The 23,074-nt window shown below is 37.8% G+C and overlaps 2 protein-coding genes across 2 annotated transcripts; one reads left to right on the top strand and one right to left on the bottom strand.

Moving 5' to 3' along the window:
• The first annotated feature begins 694 nt into the window (after positions 1–694).
• Positions 695–6,998, top strand: LOC119775934 (receptor activity-modifying protein 1-like). The gene is made up of 5 exons (XM_038274094.1): positions 695–852; positions 1,007–1,087; positions 1,936–2,043; positions 2,230–2,380; positions 6,689–6,998. The coding sequence occupies exons 1-5, from the start codon at positions 816–818 to the stop codon at positions 6,927–6,929; spliced, it is 618 nt and encodes a 205-aa protein (XP_038130022.1). The 5' UTR covers positions 695–815; the 3' UTR covers positions 6,930–6,998.
• A 7,715-nt stretch (positions 6,999–14,713) lies between these two features.
• On the bottom strand, positions 14,714–20,668 carry LOC119775950 (UDP-glucuronosyltransferase 2C1-like). The gene is made up of 2 exons (XM_038274113.1): positions 20,612–20,668; positions 14,714–18,233 (listed from the first exon to the last, which is right to left on the bottom strand). The coding sequence occupies exon 2, from the start codon at positions 18,222–18,224 to the stop codon at positions 16,623–16,625; it is 1,602 nt and encodes a 533-aa protein (XP_038130041.1). The 5' UTR covers positions 18,225–18,233; positions 20,612–20,668; the 3' UTR covers positions 14,714–16,622.
• Between the last annotated feature and the right edge of the window lie 2,406 nt (positions 20,669–23,074).

The following is a 23,074-nucleotide window of genomic DNA, read 5'->3' as shown; positions in this document are numbered from 1 at the left end:
GTTGCACAAAAAGGGAATTTTTAGTTAAAAAAAGTTTTGTCTACAGTATATTCTTGTTGGGATAAAGAAATCCTAACATCATTCCTCTACAGTACCATCATTGGTGTTCGTAGTCCTTATCTTTAAATCATAATTCAGGAACATGAAAGAGATTTTATCTCATAGAGAAAAAAAAAAAAAAAACAACAGTGCAGTTTTCAGGTAGCTGCTACAGAATTTCACATAAATAACTATAAATACAACAATAACTCACAATAAAAAAAAAGTTAACTTTTTCTTTAAATATGCTAAATCTGTTTGGGTAATAAGAACAGATTTTCAGATAATGATTGCATAATATATTTCTATGATAATAAAGTATGTCTCCAAATTTCTTCAATATATTTATCCTTTACATTAGGCTTAAAAAGTTATTTAACCTTTGACTTGAGAAAAAAATATATAAAGTTCCCTGATTTGGTTGGTATTTTCAAAATAACTTTTAAGTTACTTAAGGAACAAAGTTATCCAGAAAGAAAGGCAGTAAGTCATTAAAAATATTAAATTCTTAGGTTTCTGTTTGCTCTCCTTTATTCCAAGTGCTTAAAAGAAGCTATTAGTCTCTTGATCTTTTGATGTCGTCAGTTTATTGGTTATTTTTCCAAAAACAAGACTTCAGCATACCTCTGCACATCAGCAGGGATAAGAGTGAGGATAAAGGGGGCTGGGCTGTTTAGGAAACACACCAAAGGACTGAGGCATTTATCCTTAGAGCGTCCTTGAGTCTCAGACCAACCACCATAGATTCCTGCTACTTTGATTATCGTCGACCCGCCATGATCTCCTACCTGCTATTACTTGCTGCCATCCTCTGTAAGCATGATCTAAAACCCAGGTTGGGATTGTATGACCTCATGTTTATTAGATACTTATTACGGGAATCTGTTTTCTCACGGCGTGCAGGAGCAGAATAAGGGTAAATGTATTTCTATTGGTCTATTTGCTTATTGCAGTTGTTTATTTACAGGTGGTGTCACGTCTAAACCAGCCAACATCACAGAAGATCTCTACAAGAACCAAACATTTGGTGTTTCTACACATAGGAACAGTAAGGTTATTTTAGTTTACAAATACTTACTAATTAAATTGATAGAACATTAATTAGAAATGTAATGATTTATGTTAGTAGATTGTTTTACTAATTTCGAATCTCTTTTTTTTCTGATATTTTCTTTATTAGTCTTTCAACTTTCTGTCTTGGAAACAATATAAGCTTAAATATCTCACCTTAGTAATAAGAAATAACGTTTCTAATTACCTATGGAAAATATTTGTTAATTATGGCATTTGTAAGTAATTTTGATTTGTGGATTTCAATCATATAGATTTTTTAGAATTAGTATAAAAACTAATATTGACTTTCAGCCTTATGGATTGTTCATTGTTGTTGCCAACTAAGTCATTTTAATAGATATTAGGTTTATATAATAACTCAATTTTTAGATTTGCCATCAGCTACTTGCTACAGCTTTGATGCATTAAAGAAAACAGCTTAAATATTATTTCACAGCAAAACAAATGGAGGATTGCAAAAAAGATTTTCAATTTCAATGTTTGTATAACAAAGAGTTCAAGTTATACATAATACCTTGATTTAAAATACTGCTACAAAAACCCTCTCTAGTTTAGGGTTTTAAGTTATGAATAAAACGTTACTTTTCTAAAGGTTTATTAATCAAAGCTTAAACATGTAATATTTTTCAGAAACGTAAAGAAAAATCATCTTGTACTAGTGAAAAAAAAAAAAGGTAAATGATAACTATGAGCTTCAAAAGATTAGAGAGAAAGTCGAGAATATAATTAACACAGAAAACATTGACTGCTTCCTAAATTTTAATTTTATAAGTATGAGGAAAATGGTTCTCTCAGTGAAGAATTTTCGTTTCTTTCTTGCAGATACAACAAAACCAAACTATGAGGCAACAAGTTTGGACAAAGAAAAGCTGAATGAGATTGAGAGCGAGCTGGAAAAAAACAACACATCAATTATCTATGAGGATAATGGTGAGTAAAAGATATAGGCACTCCAGTCTCATGTAAAAAAAAAAAAAAAAAAAACACATAATAAATAAAGAATAAGAATCAAAGTTGAACTTTCATTAAAGAACCCTCAGAATCTGCTGAGTGGAGCAGTTTGAGATTTTAATCTGCCTTTGTATCTACGTTATATTTAATTTTCTATATCCTCAGAAAACTTCCAGGACCAGAATGTAATCTTACCAGAACACTGCAACCAGGACACCCTGAGGGAGTATAGTTACAACTACTGTGGTGCAGTTTTTCATGCAGAGATGCAAAACATCAGCAGAGAAGACTGGTGTGTCCTGAAAAGCATTATCAGGTATTCTTTCAAAATGTATGTTTACAGACCTTTGGAGCCTTGATGTTCACAAGGCTCCAAACATATTTTACTTACCTATATTGAAGAATTTTTGCCACAAGAAACAATGTGGACTGATGCAGCAACATCAGTCCACCTGACTGAGATGCAGCAATATTCCAGACCTGGCCTGGTCTGGAATTTTGAGTAATAGGGTTTGCATTGCAAGCAAGAAAATAAATGTTACAAATTAAAGAGAGGATGACACTAACGAGAGAAACTTAGACTGCTGTAGAAACATGTAGAATGGTATATGAGAGAAAACACTAAAAATATTGATTAATTTGAAAATAAATGTCTTAAATAATTTCTGAAAAGCAAACTAAGGGTGACCAGGTTTGCTTAGACCAGACAAGGAAAAGTAATTATGTGATTTAAAAGGAATGCCCAACTAGAAAAGAGACAAGTTTGGCTGCAGATTCTAGTCTAGTCTTCTATATACTAACCATAACCTTACTCAACACGAGACTCACACCTAAATCATCAAAAACTTTCCTGAAATATCACTCTTTCCATTGTTCTTTCATTGTACCTACCCAATATGCAAAATGTTGAGAAAAAGCACATTTGATCACACCAAAAAATATATATATATAAAGTGATATGTGATATGAGGTTTTTGAGGGATTAGAACACGTGGGCGTGGCTTAAGTTCTGTCATGATATCAGCACTATGACAATGGAGGTCTGTAGGCTGCAGCCATGCACTCTTTGTAGGGAGGAAATGAGACGGGGCTGGATTTCGTAGAATGTGGCCCCCAGGGACCAAAGCCAGTTTGGACAATTTCCCAACACAATTTCCTGTTATGCATGCTGATACAGCAGATAAATAGTTATGTACACAATCCTGATTGGCATGAGTGGATGATGGCCATCCCCTTGTGGCCTGGAGCTCTTGTGTTATCCGGTGCTAGTTAATACAATAACTTTTTTTAACTTGCAGCTGTTTTTGCTACTTGCAGCATGTTTACTTTGCAAATGTTTTGTGTGGATACATGTTAGTCTCAATTTTGCATACAGTATTCCAGTGTAATATTTATCCTTGCTAGTTTTACTTAATTCTGCAGGATCTTTTAAATTTGTTGTGAGATAAAATATTTGCAAATTATTACAAATTATTTGCAATTATATAAAAAAACATTTTCAATTAAAAAACCTTCACTTCAATAAAAAAAAAGAAAAAAAATTGAGTGCAAAAACATAGTTGAGACTCAGCAAAATAAATTTGAACAATGCTTTTCTTTGATTGAAAATGTTTTCATTGATGGAAGTCATTGTTTTTTTTTTTTTTTTTGTTTAAAGCAATGTTCTTTTTAATGGAAGTAACATTGTTTTTTGATTGGAACATATAATGGGTAGGATGTTTGTGCCTTTATCATTCCATCAAAAGATAAGTTGTTATTTTCACCCCCTGGCCACTGTATTTTAGGACTTAATTGCACACACACACAAAAAAAAAATCCCCCAAAAATTCTAATTTACCCTGTCCTCAAAGTACTTCACAATATAGACATAAACCAAACATCGCATTAAATAAGGCCATTCACAGAGATCATGTGAGCATTTAGATCATCCTGCCAGGATTTTGAAGCAAAGGAAAAATCATCACAAATCCCAATAATCACCTGCATAAGATGGTTATTCTCTGCGTCAGATGCATTTGATCAACATATTTTACTGTTTAGAGGTGCAGCAAAGGAGTGTAAGATTTCTCTGTTTTATGTGCACCAGCAGAGTTGAGGTGCTGCAGCTGTTGTATGTTTTGCTTTGAACTACGTCACACTCAATCTGCAATCTCTTGTTGCTTTTTACTGATCACAGTGGTTTAAAAGTGGGTCGATACAAAAATTATTTTATGAGTAGTTTTACAGCATTGTACTTTTTACTGTTACTTCATATGATAAAATATCACTACTTACTTAGGTAAAATTCTGGTTACTCAATCCATAGCTTAACTCCTTTGCTTCTTCTTAACAAATATGCACTATCGAGAGACACATTTTCTTCTATTTTGTGCTCAAGACCAGTTGCTTTAATTTTTGTTCATCTGATGACTCTGCCTTGTCATTGTGAGATCATGTAAAATGGTAACGCTTTCTTTTACAGTACATCAATAACCATGTATTAACTTGGTAATAACATAGCAAGTCACATTATATTACTTGGTAAGAAGAAAAAAATCTTTATTCGGTAATTGCCCCAAAATTAAGTCATACCCTTTCAAAGTAATTACCTGTATGTAATTATTACAACTGTATTTTACTATGTAATAATAGAGACTTTGGGTGGGTAATTACCATTAAGTAAACACACAACAGTTTGTTATCGGCCACCACTTATCAATGGCCTAAAAATGAACACAAGTGACATATAAATAAGAGTTTAGTTCAGAAAGTTGGCTTGCTGACTTCTAGGTTTGGTGTTTTGTTATATGCCAAGTAACAAACAGTTTTTACTTAATAATAACACATTAATTTATTGCTGTCGTGAAATGAATGAGGTAACTGGTAATGACTGTTTAAAATACAAGGAGTCTGACTTAACCTTTTCCATCTAAAATTTGAAGCACAGCACTTACCAAAGTTCTCCATTAAGTTTTTTCTTGTTACCTTGTAATATAGTGTAAATTGCTATGTTATTACCATTTTATTACTTTTTTTTCACAGATTTTTATAGTCATTACTTTGTCACAATTACAGAGCAACAAAATGAACTCGCTGCATTTAACCCATCCCCTTTGGGAGCAACAGGCTGCCATTGTGTGGCGCCCAGGGAGCAGTGTGGTGTTAAGCGTCTTGCTCAGATACCCAGAGTGGCAGTCTGTGGGAGTGGAACTCCCAGCAGTGGATCAGGAACCTAATATTGATGGATAAATCATCAACCATTCATTCCTTTTCAGGACACTTGTGTCAATCCCAATATGTATAAACTAATTTAAATCCCAGATTCTGGATCTGAAAGGAGATATTAATTTGCTGTGGAACATTTGAAGCTTGCTGTTCAAGGTTAGCTAAAGTGAGCGAACCCGACCTGGTGACTGCATGCCTCCCCCCGCCTGCCCCAGCGGGTAAACAAAAATACACAAAGGCTTGAAATGAAATAAAAATTAGTGTGCCCCATCTGGCTAAAGTAGTAGAACAATTTTACATAGATTTGGAGTCAGTGGGTCACATGACTGGGAAGCTATTGAAGAAATATCAATTATTTTTGTAATAAAAAAATGTTTAAAAATATACGAAGGCTTAAAATGGAATAAAAATTAATGTTTCCCATCTGGCTAAAGTAGTAAAACAATTTCACAAAGAATTTGGTTCAGTAGGTCTCATGACCTGGAAGCTATTGAAGAAAAGTCCCAACTTTTGTCTTTAAAAATGTCTTAAAAATTGAGAATAGCTTATAAATTGCATAAAAGCAAGTGTGCCTTACATATATTATCTATTGGCATGATTTTATATTAGTTTTGTCTAAGCTCATCATAAGATAAGGAATTAGATTTTTGTTTCTCAAGAGTGTTTGGTTCAAAGATTTGTTTGAAGAGAGAGAGGACATGGTCAACTGCAAATATTCATTTTATTCATATCATGTTTACAGATATAGAGAATGGTTTAAAAAAACTGAGTATTTTAGACTGCAGACTGTAAGTCAAACGATGTCTGCACATAAACGCTGTTAGTCTACTGTAACAATAAAATGCTTTGATGTCTGATTTCTTAATGTGGAATATCCCTTATCAGAACTGGGGCTAAGGCATTTCCATTTCTTCTTGCCAAACCAATGAACCCTCTTCTAAAAACAAATAAAAAAAACATACACACCTACCCATTTTTGTATCCCACCGAGCTACACACACACACCCCTACACACACACACCACGCAAACTCTGTTTCAATCCTCTGCTCTGTTTATGCACCATCAGGAAGTAGTTTAACCACAGCAGTTTTAGTTATGTTTGCCGTTCCACAATAAGTCAGAGCTTTAGAATTCAGATGTGAAGTTTCAGTTATATTTTCAAAAAATAAGAATCTGGTCAGGAAGTTAAACTGCTTTAGTCTGAAAAAGAGAGAAAAGCATTAATGTTAAAAATTGTATTGTGCATATTTTCATAAATTTTGTGCTCTTCTTTTTAATATTTTTGCAACTAAATCTAGAAAGCAGCCATTCTGTTTCCCTCACACACCATTGACACCCAAACAGAATTTCTTTTGTTTAATCTTATTGTTTATAAAGTAACTCTCATACATTAATTAATTTCTTTCTTATCTGGTGCAGGCCTTACAATGATCTGACGCAATGTTTGGAGACAGTGGCCGATTTTTCTGGCTGCTTTTTTCCTAATACTGACATCCAAGACTTCTTCATCTACATCCACTCCACCTATTTCCAGGACTGCACAGAGACAGAAAGAAAAGATCTGATTGAGGATGCCCCCACTAGCCTGGTGGTGGCTCTCACCATCATCCCAGTGAGCTTCATCCCTGTACTGGTTTGTCTGGTGCTTTGGAAAAGTTAGTAGTTGACTGGCCCAGATTCCAAACGATTCTGCTTTAGCTCGAACCAACTTGGCCATTAAAGCTTTAAAAAGAAGTTTATCGGTTCTTCAGAAATGTTTCCCCAATTTATAAGTAAATACTCTTTTTTTTTTTTTTTTTTTTTTTGAGAAAATGACTAGAAAGTATTTTTTTTGCCAAATATTTATATACAGCATATTCTCTTCCGTCGGCCAAATGCAAACTCTAAATAATGTAAATGTAAATATACACCATGTCATTATTTCTCTGCAACTAATGTATTATTTTTCTTTACTCTAGCATTATTCTTATACAACTTGAATTTGTTTTTTCAGTGCCATACATTTATCTATGTATATATCTCAACTGTTTGTTTACCTGTGTAGCACCTACAGTAAAGCAAACACATCATATGTGTTAAAATATTTTTTGTGATAAAAGTTTTTTCTCTGATTCTTATATGAAACACAATTTAAATGGAAAATACATGGAAATAAATGGAAATATACAGTATATTAAAGTTTTTATTATAATATGAAGCTCTAGCGAAAGTTCAATTGAAGAAACTCTGACTTACCTCACATCATCAGAAGCCGATCCGTCTCCGAAGCGAGCCAATCAGCTTTGAACTACTCCACCACGAAGCCCAATCAGCGTCCTGCTTCCACTTTATAAACTCCCTCAAATCTCACCACAGCCGCTATCCTGCAATCGCAATGTCGGATTTCGATCCAGACGACAATTCAATTTTCCCCGCTCGAAGAAACTCCCGTCTAGCCGCTCTCATCTCCTTCTTCCGCGTTACACTCCAAGGGTATATTGCCAGGCTCCGACCTAGACCCTGCTCAGATGTCTTAACGAGCCTCCCTCCTACCTCCTCGTGATTCATCTCCCTCGCCTTCCGCTTCAATCCGCTCCGATTCCTGGCCGCAAAAGTCATGCAAGTCCTCCGCTCCCCTCGCCAGGCGCAGAAGGCCTCCCGGATCTGTCCCAGCAGCAGTCACCGCTATGTCCGCTCCTTCTCATCGTTTCGATGCAGCCTTGGACCTCTCCAGCTTCCTGATTCATAGCAGCTCCCCCGTCTAGTCCTTCTGGCGTTTAACAGCTCTCAGCCTCCCTCCGCTCCACCGGACTCTCTCACTCAATCCTTCGACGCTGTCCGCACGCTCCAAACATGGGAATCCCTGCACTGCCACGTCATCCCTGCCGCTGTCTGCTCAGACGGACCTCCCCCTCCCCTCATTCACATTAGGGAACGCCCGCCCTGGGCCAGCCTTAGGGTAAGACGTATTCAACCATGTTTTCATTCATAATTTTCTATCTATTTGAGTTTGCTCTTATGCTTCGTCTGCCTCTATCAGGCATACTTTTATTAACACACATGCTGATATTTTCCCTAGCCTCGTTCTAAATTATTCAGGGGAATATTTTAATTTAGTCTCTTATTCTTCCCTCCCCTGAAGTCGATCAGCAGGTGACGTCACCGTTTTTCTTAAATCATCCGATCTCCGTCTACCAGAGATCTTTCTATTGGCCAAAATTTTTTGCCGCATTCAGCATCTATCGTGATTACTCAGAGCTTCTGCATGAGGGCCATCCGATCAGTCTGTCCCCGCCGTGCACGCTTCATATATATCGTACCTCAGTCTTAGCAGCCCGTCATCTTACCACCCCTTATTATTACTTCTGATTATCGTTCTGTCTTCTTCTTCTTCAAAAAAAAAAACAAAAAAAAAACACACAAACTGATGTTCTACATCAGTCATTTCTAATGCCATTGCGCTCCTTGCTAGGTCAGCTAATTTGCCATGCGCTTATTTCTCAAGGCCGCGCTTTCATTCCCAGTTGCTTGATCCGGCAATTTCCGTCCCTCTCCTTGGTCAGATTACTGAAGGCTGCCGTAGGCTGCCGTTCGGATCTCCTGGTCTGACTGCTTCTAATTGGGTCAAATTTCTTTTCTATGTCGAAATTATCTATCTCCTGCCATGCTTCAAATTTTTCGGATGCTGCATCCGTAGGTTTTGGGGGGTTCTTCAGGACAGGTGGTTCATGGCCTCTTTTATTCACACCCATTATGCTTGTGTGAGGTCTAACCCTAGCTAGCTTGCATCGTGGGGCTTTGGGAAGGAATCGCGTCCGCCCACTGCGATAACTTCGTAGTAGTTGAAGCCACTAATAAGTCTCTACTCCTCCCAGTCTCTCATGCCTTCATCAGAAGCATCACTGGCAGCAGTCACTAACGTTTCATCATCTCAGTGCGTTATGTTTAGGCATTCAGCACTTTTATTCGCCCAAGCATTACCCTACGTCCACCATGGTTCTTCACCACCTTAGGATACTCTTAGAATCAAGTGGCCTTCCCTCTAGTAGGTAATCTGGGCATTCGTTCTGGACCGAGCAGCTGCATTGCAGCTACTCGCGGGGTTCTGAGGCTTCCCTCAGCTCTGGGCCGATGGCTCACCAGCCTATACCTCATTCATCCGCCCAGAACTCTCACCAATTCTCTCAGCTCAGTGCTCTCTGCCTCTAGGTAACACTATTTCAAATACTGGTGGTGGTTCAACTCATTTTCATAATTTTCTGACCTAATCACGACTATCCTCTAACTCATTTTCTACTCCCACTCCTTATCAGTTTTCTTCATTATTCCCTGCTTCATGCAGTCTTCCATGCTGTCTCCTGGCTATTCATGCTATCTTCATTCTGGCTCGCATTCATGCAATCTCACCTTTATGACAGGCATTATATGCATTCTCCTGTGTGTCACGTCACGTCTGGTCTGTGTCTCGTCATGCATCCTTGACACCATTTAGCATGCATTCCCTAATGCATCAATTCTTCTTATATGTAAACATCCGCAAGAATCATCCGCAAGATTCATTATCAGACTCATCTGCAAGATTCATTATCAGACTCATCCGCAAGATTCATTATCAGACTCATCCGCAAGATTCATTCCCCATGCATCACATGCTCCCTATCTGTGTCTCGTCGTGTCCCGTCATGCATCCCTACGCCATTTTGCTTGCATTTCCAATGCATCAATATGCACCATGTCTGCGTCTCGTCATGTCTGTATCCCGTCATGTTATATGTTCTATATGGACTCATCCGCAAGATCCATTATCAGACTCATCCGCAAGATTCATTATCAGACTCATCCGCAAGATTCATTCCCCATGCATCACATGCTCCCTATCTGTGTCTCGTCGTGTCTCGTCATGCATCCCTTACGCCATTTTGCTTGCATTTCCAATGCATCAATATGCACCATGTCTGCGTCTCGTCATGTCTGTATCCCGTCATGTTATATGTTCTATATGGACTCATCCGCAAGATTCATTATCAGACTCATCCGCAAGATTCATTATCAGACTCATCCGCAAGATTCATTCCCCATGCATCACATGCTCCCTATCTGTGTCTCGTCGTGTCTCGTCATGCATCCCTACGCCATTTTGCTTGCATTTCCAATGCATCAATATGCACCATGTCTGCGTCTCGTCATGTCCGTATCCCGTCATGTTATATGTTCTATATGGACTCATCCGCAAGATTCATTATCAGACTCATCCGCAAGATTCATTATCATCGTCATCATAATGGGATGCACCATCGTCATCATCATCCGCAGGATTCATCATCATCGTCATCATCATCATGGGATCATCATCGTCATGGGATCATCATCGTCACCATCATCATGGGATCATCATCGTCATCATCATCATGGGATCATCATCGTCATCATCATCATGGGACCATCATCGTCATCATCATCATGGGATCATCATCATCATCACCATCATGGGATCATCATCATCATCATCCTCATCATCATCATCATCATCATGGGATCATCATCATCATGGGATCATCATCATCATCTTCATCATCATCATCATGGGATCATCATCATCATCATGGGATCATCATCATCATCATGGGATCATCATCATCATGGGATCATCATCATCATGGGATCATCATCATCATCATCATGGGATCATCATCATCATCATCATGGGTTCATCATCATCATCATCATGGGTTCATCATCATCATCGTCATCGTCATCATCATCATGGGTAAATCATCATCATCGTGGGTTCATCATAATCATGGGTAAGTTCTCGGCGTCAACCGTGGTCGCCATCCTCATCAACAACCTGGCTCGGTAAGTTGTTTGCAAACCTTCTCAGCATTTCATTACGCATTCTTTATTCTGTCCCTAGCGTATGCCCTACGAGCATACGGACTCTCCGGCCTCGACCTCGGTTTTTTGGGGGAACATCCCTATTCACATTCATCTACTCATGCATGTTAAAGCATAATTCAGCATGAATGTTCCTGCCGAGGTCTGAGCGCCAAAGACTATACTTTCTTATCAATAAATTCTTCTAATTATCTTTTCTCTCTGTGTGAGTTTTTCAGATTGAAATGAAGCTCTAGCGAAAGTTCAATTGAAGAAACTCTGACTTACCTCACATCATCAGAAGCCGATCCGTCTCCGAAGCGAGCCAATCAGCTTTGAACTACTCCACCACGAAGCCCAATCAGCGTCCTGCTTCCACTTTATAAACTCCCTCAAATCTCACCACAGCCGCTATCCTGCAATCGCAATGTCGGATTTCGATCCAGACGACAATTCACCCACCTCCATCCCCTTCTCCGCCATCGCAGCTGAATCGTCCTCCATGACACGACTTCACCTCAACCTCATCAGAGAGTATTAATCCCAGTTGTCACCATCCCTCGTCTCATCGCATTGGTCCGGCAGAAGACCACCATGTTGAGCCCGGTTCTGCCAGAGGTTTCTTCCCAAAGGGGAGTTTTTCCTCTCCACTGTCGCTTCATGCTTGCTCATCATGGACACTTCACGGTACCTGCATCACCGAGCAGGACCTCTATATCCCGAGTCTGAATGATGCCCCGGCGTCAGCTCCCTCAGTCTTCTAGTCCCACAATTCTGCCCAGCAGATCACCTTGTCAACCAGCTCGGATTAAACCACCACCAGTTTCAGGCCCGGGGGGAACATCCCTATTCACATTCATCTACTCATGCATGTTAAAGCATAATTCAGCATGAATGTTCCTGCCGAGGTCTGAGCGCCAAAGACTATACTTTCTTATCAATAAATTCTTCTAATTATCTTTTCTCTCTGTGTGAGTTTTTCAGATTGAAATATAAGTTGTCAGGTTTAAAAATAAAACCTGCCACTCACAATTATTATTTTTCTTATACAATTTGGATTTCATTTTATTTCTTAAAAAGTTTTCTTACATGAAAAGAACAAAACTGAGCCATTTGTCCTTGTGTTTATTTATTCAATTATTTGTATTCTCATATTGATTAAAGAAAGTATGGAAATGTCTAGAGTGAGTTCAGAGAAGCTCTTAGGGATCCTCCCACAACTGATTGCAGACATTTTACCTGAAAACACCTTTTTATTTCAAGCAAAAAAGCTAAAAAAAAAAAAAATTTTATCTGCAAAGTATTTTCTGTTTTTTTTAAGAATTTTTGATACTTAAAATAGAAAACTCAATAACATACTAAACATATTTCATTAAATTTTTTTTTTTTTTTTTTTTTGGTGTATAACAAAAGCAGAGCTGAAAAGAATTCAACATTACCCTCTTTAAACATGACACATTAGTTTTGCAAAATGAAAATTGCTAATTCTTCCTCAGCCTCAGTAAACAACAATGCAAGGATATCCTGCTTCCAATCTTTGTAAGTAGAATAAAACAATGATTTAATATCTGATTATGATGTTGAAAAAACTTCACTTCGTGTTTTAATAATGCAAAATATGTGAATTGTGTCACTTTTTAAATTATTTGAGTAAATTCCTGTTTGTGTTAAGATATTAAGCTGATAATATGAGAGCACTTTGCTGAATAAAATCAATATTTTGATGCAGATAAGGTTCAACCAACCACAGCTTCCGTTTTCACACCAAATGTACAGCTCCCTAAGCTGCTCTGCCCATCAAAGCTTTGGTTTTTGGTTGCTAAAAGGTGCTAAAAGATGACTGAGTGATCAGCGGTGCACTTTTTTTAATTTTTCCGATGTTTATGCTTTGGTAAATATGAAACAGTTGTTGTTGCTCAAACAAAATCAAGCTCCTCCTGTTCTGCAATCTCCAAAAAACTAAGTAAGGTGGCCCTTTAAATTAAAGTCCCGGAAGGGTGGCAATTGTTACCTCATTATACCTCAGACAAAGATTTCCTGTAATTATTAAGAGAAGAAAATAGATTTTCAATGCTTTTCCATGCAAGTCTCACATATTTTGAAAGTATTTGAATCTTAGCACATACAAATGCTAGTAGCACATATATCTCTGTCACTGGCTCTGTTCTGATGGGCATACTTCAGTTCAATATTTAACTTAATATAAAGGCTTTTCCCTCATTGCATTGATTCTTGTGTTCTATGGTTGCCCAGGCTTAGTGTTGCTGACAATCTGCAGAGCTCACCTACCTGACATTTCCACTATCGGCAGCTTTTTCTAGGATGATGCAGCAACAAAAGGAGAAAATATTGACAAATAGCCCAGAAGCGTGCAACTTCTCAGATGATGTTTTAACATCTTTTCCCCTCAAGTAATCCAGTCTTTTGTAAAATGTATGAACATAAAGCTAAAAGTGTTAAAATTGCGAGTCGAGTCACATTTGATTTCAAGTTGTATGTCCATATCTCTATGAACAAATAATGGCTGCAATGTTTGGATTGACCGACTATTCATGAAAAACTCAGCTTCAGTCAATGAGGGAAATATTATATATACTGTAGCACCTTTAAAATTGTGTGCTAAATCTTTGAAGACAATCATTTTATGGAGTTTTCTATTCGTTACTAGCTCTCCAACAAACAGTTTTTGTTTTTGGGCGGGGCGGGAGGGTTGTTCCTTTTTCCTCACCAGCCTTCCTCCTGACTGTTGTGGTGGGATAACTAAGTTAAATTCTTTGCATGCTTTGTTTGTTTGTCTTTGTAATGTAGGCTGCTGCCCCCTAGAGGTGCTTGTTTGCAGATGTTTCAGCCAGGATTGATTGCTCTTTAAATAAAACTTCTTTTTAAACATCTCTCAGAAAAAGACTCAGAATTTAACATTATTTAATCTAAGTTTAGCAGAAAAATCATATGGTTACAGCACTTTGGTCCATGTCAAGAAATTATAAGGAGCCAAGGAAAACATTTCCCTGATTCTGCAACTAAGAATGGACTATGTCTCAACCAGGTGGGTGTTAATTTCTCATGTGTCATTATGTGGCACGCCAATCATATCACAAACCCTAGCTCAGGTTGTTTTTTTTTTTCAAGCCTAGCAATTAAGAATCATCTTCATCATTTATTATCAAAATATTTTTATCATTTCTATTTAGCTTGCCCTGTATATTCCAATTCTCTTGCACTAACCTTGCAACTTACGTATCAAAGATAATTACATTCATCCTGGCAAAAATAGATCTAGGGGGAAACAGCCCTATTCGTTACTCCTGTTCATAAATATCGATACAAATAATTAAGCTCTATGTTTCCTGCCGAGGTCTGAGCGCCTAAGAGTAAATGTTTCAATAAATTTCTTCTAATTGTATTTTCTCTTTGTGTGAGGTTTTCAGATTGAAATCTTCTAACTTTAAAAATACAGGGTATACTATAATTAAACCTACTGCAACACATGATTAGGTACAAGAAGCAGTTCCAAATGATGAATATTTTATTTGGGGAAAAAATAAGGTAACAAGGTAATCATCCTGTACATTAAAGAAGACTGATTTAACCTTTTTTTTTTTTTTTTCAAAGCAGAGCTCAAGTTTACTAGTTACTCACTGGCAGGGTTAAAAAATCACTCATATAGGAGCCTTTCTGACAAAATGATGTAAGCAGGCATAAAACAACACATTTGGATATAAAAACTTGAAGAGCATGAGTTAATTATGCAGTCTAAAATCTATAGGTTTGCGACACCAGAGGACCACAGTGAGAGTCATTATCATGCAAAAAAAAAAACCTCCAAGGAAAGGCCGCCTAATCCTTTTTTTTTTAAATCACTTAATATTTTGCAGTTTTATTGGCTTCTTTAACAGATGGTTTGGCTGATTTTTAGATAGGATTGAAATCACATACAATCAAGTTGTACATTTGGGGTTCTGTTGAGTCTATTGATCTACCTTTATGTTTATTTTTCTGTGCACTTTAACTGTTTCTTATTACTTTTCAAAGTGATTTTTTTTTTTAGGTTTTTATATGGAGCTTAAAGGTATAGGGGAGGATTTTCATGAATTTTTGAAAAGAGTGCCCTCTCCACTTTAATAAAAAATGCACATGCACAACCTTGTATCCTCTCTCAAGAGGTAACACCTATTTAACACTTGCGAGAGCTTGCACCAGTCCATTACTCCTTGCACGCTCTGTTTTAACGTCGCCGTTTGCATCGCTCATACAAGCCTACTTTCCAAATTTGCAATTTTTCCTACTATGTCAAACTCACAAGCACGGACAAGTACATCAGATGGCCTTATATAAACATATCACCAGAATGATTGACAATTAGATCGACCACTTATTTTGACATAGTGGAGAAAAAGAACATCCTCCACTATGTCTTTAAGAATGTTTTTTTTTTTTTCCTGAAGCATCTTATTAGTTTTTCTGTTTGGGTCTTTGCACATTTGCACAGTTATTTTTGCTGTTAGGGGTTTGCCATACTTACTGGGTTGGTCAAACTTTTGCCAGATGTTTTCTGATCTATTTCTCTTTCTTATTACTGTTTTTTGTTGTTTTTGGCTTTACTTGCTGTAATTATTTTTTAATGGGATTGTTGACATCATTCTCTAGTCTAGTAAGTTTTATCCATGTTTTGCTCTTTCTCACTCAGTCATAAACGTCTGCTCTTCTATTTGTTACAGCTGGGGACATTGGATTTAAGTTAAATCTTTGATCACACCTCTTAAAAGCATATGCAGTAAAACCCTCATAGAAAACTACAATTCTGGCTCTGGAATTTTGAATGCTGCAAACACAAACTCAATCACTTTTAGGTGTTTGCAAATCAGAATATAGTGAAATAACCAAACTGTTAACTGAAAAAAATAGAAAATTCCACAATGTCATTATCAAAGAAAGATGAAAATAAAAATAAAACATTCTTAAGACAACCATTTTCAGTAATTTTTCCAGACTTAATTAGTACCCTTCTGGAGGCATTTTCACCCATTTCATCAGACAGGGCTGGATTTAACTTGTTATTTCCCAAACCTGGGTTATTTTTTTCAAATAATCTGTTTCAAGGATACGTTTTTCCTCAGCCGATCAATAAACCATCCAGTGTTTTTGTTCCGTTGTTTTATTTAACATCAGAAAACTATTTGAAGCCTTAAAGGTGGAGCTTTTGAGTGTTTCTAGTTTTTAAAATATATTTCCCAGTCTGACCTTGTGGTGACTTCCTTGAGATTGTCAACTTCTGATCAATCTGTTTCCAGGAAATGTAATGTTGCAAAAATTTGGGGGGCATAAACAGTTGCACATTCTTTTCCCCTTCATTAAACAATAAATAAAATGGCATTGTTAAATCTATTTTCGGTTACTCCCTGTCCTGCGCATACATAGAGTATTTTAACAATCTATATTAATCCAAAAATGATTACTTATTTTTTTAAATTACCGTTTCCATTTAACTGTAACAAAATAATTACTCTTGCTTTGATTTTCTCTTTCTGCATATTGGAAGGCAAATAAATTGTACAAAACCTACTACAGATGCTGTCAATATCAATAAAATGGCCAACAAAAACACAAAGACATCCACAGAATAATATGAATACCAGGGCATCCTGTAAGACTCTGTTCGTAAATGTGCAGCTCCTTTGTGCCTCATGACAAACTCGATCCAGTACACTGCAGTGTCCAAAGGATGCATTGGCTTATCCCGATGGAGAGCTGACAGGCGTTTCATGTTCTCTCTGTAGGAGGGATTGTTAAGAACATCCTGCACTGCTTCCAGGAAATTCTGTCGGGTGAGCTTAGCTGCATCAACCACCCTCGCTGCTCCTCGTGCTTCCAGTCTCAGGACGTTTTCAAACTGGTCAAAAAGAAGGGGGATACCGATGATGGGGACACCATGGTAGATGGACTCATAAATACCGTTAGTGCCACCATGGGCCACGAAGGCTTTGATCTTTGGATGACCCAGCAAGTCGTTCTGCGGCATCCACTTCACTAGCAGGGTATTATTGCCCAAATTGCTGGGTCGTTCGCCCACATGCCTCCATATGACTTTCTGAGGAAGCTGAGCAAAAGCTGCAGCTATTTCTGATGTGATTTCTGATGGCAAACCTTGAACCAGTGTACCCAGAGACATTAGGAGGACACCGTGCTCCCCTGAACTCTGAACAAACTGCTCCAGCTCATTGGATAGAGGTTCAGAGGGCTTGCACTGAAATCCACCAATGTAGGCAATGTTTGGCATGGTCGGCCTGGGAAATTCAAAGACAAAGTCTACTCTCATTAGCCAGATGTCTGCGCTCTGAAGAAGGTGATAGAACTTTACATCTGGACCAAAGTACTTGTGCACCAGTCTATCATAGTGAGGGCAAACAACGAGTTTGTCAATGCATGTGTTTAGGAAATAGAACAGCGCATTTTTGAATCTTTGGATGAAATTCATCTTGTCGGTCACAGGGTGTGCAGAAGTTGGAACATATGAGGTTGGAGACGGAGCCACAACAAAATGTCCCTCTCCACTGGTGATCCATCTCACATTATAAACTGTTGGCAGCTTCAGTTCATGAGCCACCAGAACTCCTACAGGCAAACCTGGGTCAATCAGAACAACGTCAAACTGATTGTCCCGAATACTCTGCATAAGAGTCTTGTTCTCTAATATTTCAACTCCTAATAAGCTGGCCTGTTTGTGAATGTCTGACAATGCATTCAGCATCTCCCAGTAAAACTTGACAAAGCCTGTCAAAGATTCTTCCCTCTTAATTTCCAGCATCTTGATTAGGAACTTCACAAAGAAGTCCTCCTTCTCAATGGCTATGGCTTGTGGTAGTGTTACAGTGATGGAGCGGTAATGTGGTGCTGACTCTTTGATGTACCAGCTGGTGGCAGTTCGGACCACAGTCACCTCGTGGCCCTTATCATGAAGGTTCTGGATCAGCAGGTTCATGTTCACCCAGTGGCTGCCATCCACTGGAAACACCATAATTTTCCCGGCCTGGACACTGGGACCAATCAGGAGAGGCACAGTAAACACCAGAAGAAGGAGAGACGCTCCTGGAAGACTCCCCATCAGAATGCCCTGAGAGCAAAATGTTCATAAAAAGAAACTTATAAGGAAACCTATAGCAACTGTAAAAGCACAGCCTACATGCTACTGTGGCAAATATCTATTAAACACCATAGTTGGTAGTTTTTCTTTTACAAAGATGTCGATAGCAACTACTGTTTAGGTCATTTTACCCCAGTGTCTGAATATAAAGTGTATACATAAAGGTCAACACAAAGAAAACTGCCATATCTATTAAGTCATTTATTTAGTTCTTGTTTTCTCTCCTAGCCTTTGGAAGTAATCTTGTATGATAGTAGTCCTGGTCTACTTTTTTATTCCCTTTAGTCCAGTACCTGAACATTTGAAGATAATTATTGCATTTTTTGTTAACACGCTTAACTCTGACCTATATTTTAAACCCAGTTAAGCGCATAAGTTATTAAGGTTCCGACTGGATCTGTAGCCTCTGTGTTAAGCTCCTGTCACACCGTGATGATTAAGGCAGCGTATGCCTGACGTATGAAAAATATGACAAAAATGCTGGCATACATTGGATAAGTTATGGGTACATTTTGTATAAGTTATGAGCATGCTAAAGCATGTTGGCTCATGTCGACATATGGCAAGTTCGCATGCCAGCATATGCTCATACGTGGGCCATAAGTTACAGGTAAGTTATCTGATCATTGACATACATTAAGTGTAAGTTTTTTATAAGTCGTGGTGTCTAGCTTATCTAAAACCTATGAGTATGTGTGCATAACTTATGCGTAACGTATCAAGAACTTACAGTATCTCCAACTCATATCGACGTATTTGTATGGTGTTCTGAACATGTTTTTAGCTTACAGCTACTGTTTAATGTCGTATTGGCAGAGTTTTGGTATAAAAGGGGGTTCACAGGAGGAAACCGTCAATTACAGACTTCATCCCCATCATAGCGTGAGCTTGAAGGTGCAGGTGATGGATCCTTGCTTGCGTTCATGCCCACAGCCTTGAACAACAAACCTCCTAGCTGACAAGACGATGAAACTGCTGCGACTGCAAATCCATGTTCTTCCTTCTTCTTTTTTCTTTTTATTTCCTCTTTTTTTACTAAGTGACAAAGAGCAGCTATATTAATACTGCACTCAAAGGAATCTTTTATGTAGGCCAAGCGCCTGTGCGTTATACATATGTTAGGCTGCCATTGGACATAAGTTCTTTTTATGAATACTCTATGTATACACCCAAAATTTTAAAAATACATAGAAAAATCTGTGTATTCCTAAGTTTTAGAAGATTCTGGGACATCAGGCATACGCTACCTAAATCGTCAAGGTGCGACAGGTCAGTCAATCAAGACTACTAAACCCTATTAAAAGATAGAAAATAGTTTCTTCACCCTATTTCCTCAGTCTCTGATGTAAACGGTGGAGATAAATTGCCCGCCTAATACAGTATGACCTCTCATTTACAAAACTATCATCAGTGGTGTTTGCCCATGTCTGTGTTGCTCTTAGAGCCAGGGTGCCACTGTCATCTGAAAAATGGACAAAGTAGTTACAGAGAAGTCAACAAATTGTTTTCTTCTGAGCTAATAGAATCAATAAAAATGGCAACTAAGTCTAGGGAAAACTGGTAGAAGGATATTCTAAAAGTCTTCAGGAAGGAACCTGAGCTATCAAATTAATGACATGAGGGTTGGGGGAATTCAAGTGAAAGCCACACTTTTAAGATCACAATGGCAATTAAATATATTAGAGTTTGAGGCTTTAGCAAAATGTGGAACAATCAAAGGGGTATGAATACTCTCTCAAAGTTTTTTCAGAAAAAAACAGTGTTTTGTATTATAAAAAAAAACATATGTCTCAGAACGAAAAAAAAACCACAAACATCTGGAAAACATTAAAGTTTCCTTTTTTCTATGCATGGCAGACATTTTCAGTGGTAAAGAAAAACATGTTGTTTTTTTCCTTAGCTTTTAAACTGACATACAAGGCTCAGCAACAGCTTTTGAAACCCTTTACACACACTGGTACCCAGAAAATGCAGTTCTGAGTTTTAAAGCATCACATCTTAGGTGAATTTCAAGATCAGGATTTTCTCCCACAATGGCATGGCTTAAAGGCTTTGCAGAACACTTATTCAAAGGAAGCATAAAATAGTTGCACAATGAATCAAAGTCCAGTGGTGCAATAGTGGACCACATGAACTCACTAATGCTTTGTGTTAGTTCAGTATCTAATTTAAACATGCATCCTTTTATGTAAAAGTACATGTACTTAAACAACTTTGAACAATTGTGCCTTAATTGGTTATCTGGTTCTTTTTAGCTATGCTGATGCTTGGTTAAAGAGTAAACTCAGCCATAAGTCAAGTTTCTTTAAGTTTTCTATTAACACTGCAGAAAATATCCAAGGACCTACCTTGTAGCCTCGACACAAAATTGGAAACTTTGGAAATGTTTTCCTCTCTCTGGACAAAAAGAATTTAAGTCCTGATGACTTTGTTACATAAGAAATGTGGGAGGGGTCTAATAGAACTGGACTATAAGTTAATCTGTGTGAGTTTGAAGTCGAGGAAAAGAAAACATTGTGCTTGAGTACCGTACCCTCCCCCCAACCAGCAAAGACTCAGGAAAAAAGTGTTTCGCCCTCAACCTGGGAAACATTCCCGGAATATTTCTTGGAAGAGTCTAACAGAACTCCACTTAACTAATAATAGTTACTAATGTGGATATTTCAATTCTCTCCTAATATCTTCTTTGATGTGACAAATATATGAATTGTTAGAGGAAGTAATAGCCACCACATTAAAATGGGAACAATAAAACCAATAATTAGACTTGTTTAGCAATACAGATTTTTTTTAACCTGCATTAACATGATGTAGCTTAATTTTTAGAATTAGTAAACCTATAGAGACGAAACATGTTATGTTTGTTTTATCACACCAGAGGGCACTATTAACCAATTATAGAGGAGCCTTTCAACCTGCTGGTGCAGTGTGTGGACTAAGACAGGATGCACAGAGGCCATATCCTATTGACAGACCTCTAATATTGAAGCATGGTAGAGACAAATCTGATGCTTCAAATCTTTCAGACCGTTTTGGTCTTTAGTGAAAGTATTTTTTATTTTTTTATTTTTTTATAGAGTGAGAACTAAAATCTTTTCTTATTTTCTGTCCGAAGTATGTCAGGCACTTCCACACAGAAAGCCAATATTCTTATCTTTAGGTAACACAGAACACATCTCAGATTAAATAATACTACTTCAGCGTTAGTATCTAGGTGTTACGTTATTGTATGTCTCGTACCATGTCTGTTTGTTGTACTGTTCTTTTTACATCTCTTTGCAGGTGATGAAGCAGTCTGAAAATGTTTTATCATTGTCTCCCTTTTATCTCCACTTTCTTTCATCTTTTCTCCTTTTTTCAGTTTTTCCTTTCCTGTTCTACCTACATTGCAGTGTCCATATAATCTGTAAAACTCCCTGCATAATTATGATAAAGCAATTTATATGCATGAAACAAGCTAGTGCAATAGCTGTACTGCTCCACTTGTGAAAGTAAAATCTGTTTGGCTCTTTTTGGCATCAAGACAATTATTCTTATTGTCACATCGCCAGAAAGGACACTGTTTTTAAAAAAAAAGTATGTCAGGCACACCAAATTAAGCATTTTGCAAACCCATGTCAAGGTGTTGTCTAGAAAACAGGATCCCCAAAGCTTGATGTTTCTACCCCCATGCCTCACAGTAGGTATGGTATTCTTGGGATGCAACTCAGCATTCTGCTTCCTCCAAACACGACCAGTTGAGTTGGAGCCAAAAGGCTCAATTTAGGTCTCATCTGATCACGTGATATCCAAACCTTTGGACATTAAGCAGGGGGACACGGCCCTCTCAGGATAGTGTGTTACTGATGGTAGCCTTTGTTACTTTGGCCCCAGCTCTCTGCACATGAAATGGAGCTCCCCACATCAAGGTAGCTCCCACAGTTTATTACCTATGTAGATTCACGCTACTCATGCCTGTTTCCGCCAACAGATGTTTGATGTTGGTCATGGTCCGACTTTTTTAGGCTGCAGACCAATGCCATTTACACAGATAATGAGCTTGTGAAAAAGGCTGCCTGACAGTTTGATGTGTTGAGCCCTTTAAGGGGCGGGGCTTAGGGCACCGCTGTGTAGCATGTAGATGAGGAAGGTGAGAGAAGGAAAAAGGAGCAATGGAGTTTACCGTTCTCAGTTTGTGGATTCTGTCCTGCTGTTGCACTTTGTTGTCACCTTCCTTTTGATGTGTGTGCGTGAAATGCAAGTAAGTAATGTCAGAAGTCAGTGACATTGTTTGTTTAATAAAGTATTTCAGTTTGCTTCTAGTTTATGACATGTTTTATTTATGTGCACACTTAAGAGTTAAATAATGTGGTTTGCTTATTCATGCGGTGTATTTAGTTAGAAAAGAGATGTTTGTACTAATAATGCAGTTTATAATGTGAGATATCAGTTTAGTTATTTGTTAAGAATTATTCAGACAGTGATATTATATTTTTGTTGTCTTTCTAGAAAACCATACACATTGATATGGAAATTAATGAATAAACTGCAAGGACAAGTTTGACCTATTGGAGTAGGACTCTGCTTTCTTGGGAGTTCTAACCGGACTCACCACAGCGATCTGAACTTTCCTACTAGCAATTAAAGTCCCTATTTTTCATTGGTCCTTCGAGCCGGATCGCAGATTGCTGTTTAAAGATACAGAACCCAGAGTCAGAGACCATGGACACTCGACCCAAAAGGCGAACGTCAGTTCCTTCCTACCTATCAGATTATGACCTAAGTGGAGCTGGAGCTCAGAGTAGATTCCGAACAGCAACTGCAGGGGAATT

Source organism: Cyprinodon tularosa, unplaced genomic scaffold (assembly GCF_016077235.1).
Source record: "Cyprinodon tularosa strain WSP-4 unplaced genomic scaffold, ASM1607723v1 ctg90, whole genome shotgun sequence".
NCBI classification, from domain to species: Eukaryota; Metazoa; Chordata; class Actinopteri; order Cyprinodontiformes; family Cyprinodontidae; genus Cyprinodon; species Cyprinodon tularosa.
The sequence above is the reverse complement of the archived record's forward strand: the minus strand, read 5'-3'. Positions and strand labels throughout refer to the sequence as shown.

What these genes read in the sequence shown, in the direction of transcription:
- LOC119775934 (XM_038274094.1), top strand. Translation starts at nt 816, where the DNA reads ATGATCTCCTACCTGCTATTACTTGCTGCCATCCTCT. An exon ending in ATTACTTGCTGCCATCCTCT is followed by an intron (nt 853 to 1,006) that starts GTAAGCATGATC and finishes GTTTATTTACAG; the next exon opens with GTGGTGTCACGTCTAAACCA. An exon ending in TGTTTCTACACATAGGAACA is followed by an intron (nt 1,088 to 1,935) that starts GTAAGGTTATTT and finishes TCTTTCTTGCAG; the next exon opens with ATACAACAAAACCAAACTAT.
- LOC119775950 (XM_038274113.1), bottom strand. Translation starts at nt 18,224, where the DNA reads ATGGGGAGTCTTCCAGGAGCGTCTCTCCTTCTTCTGGTGTTTACTGTG.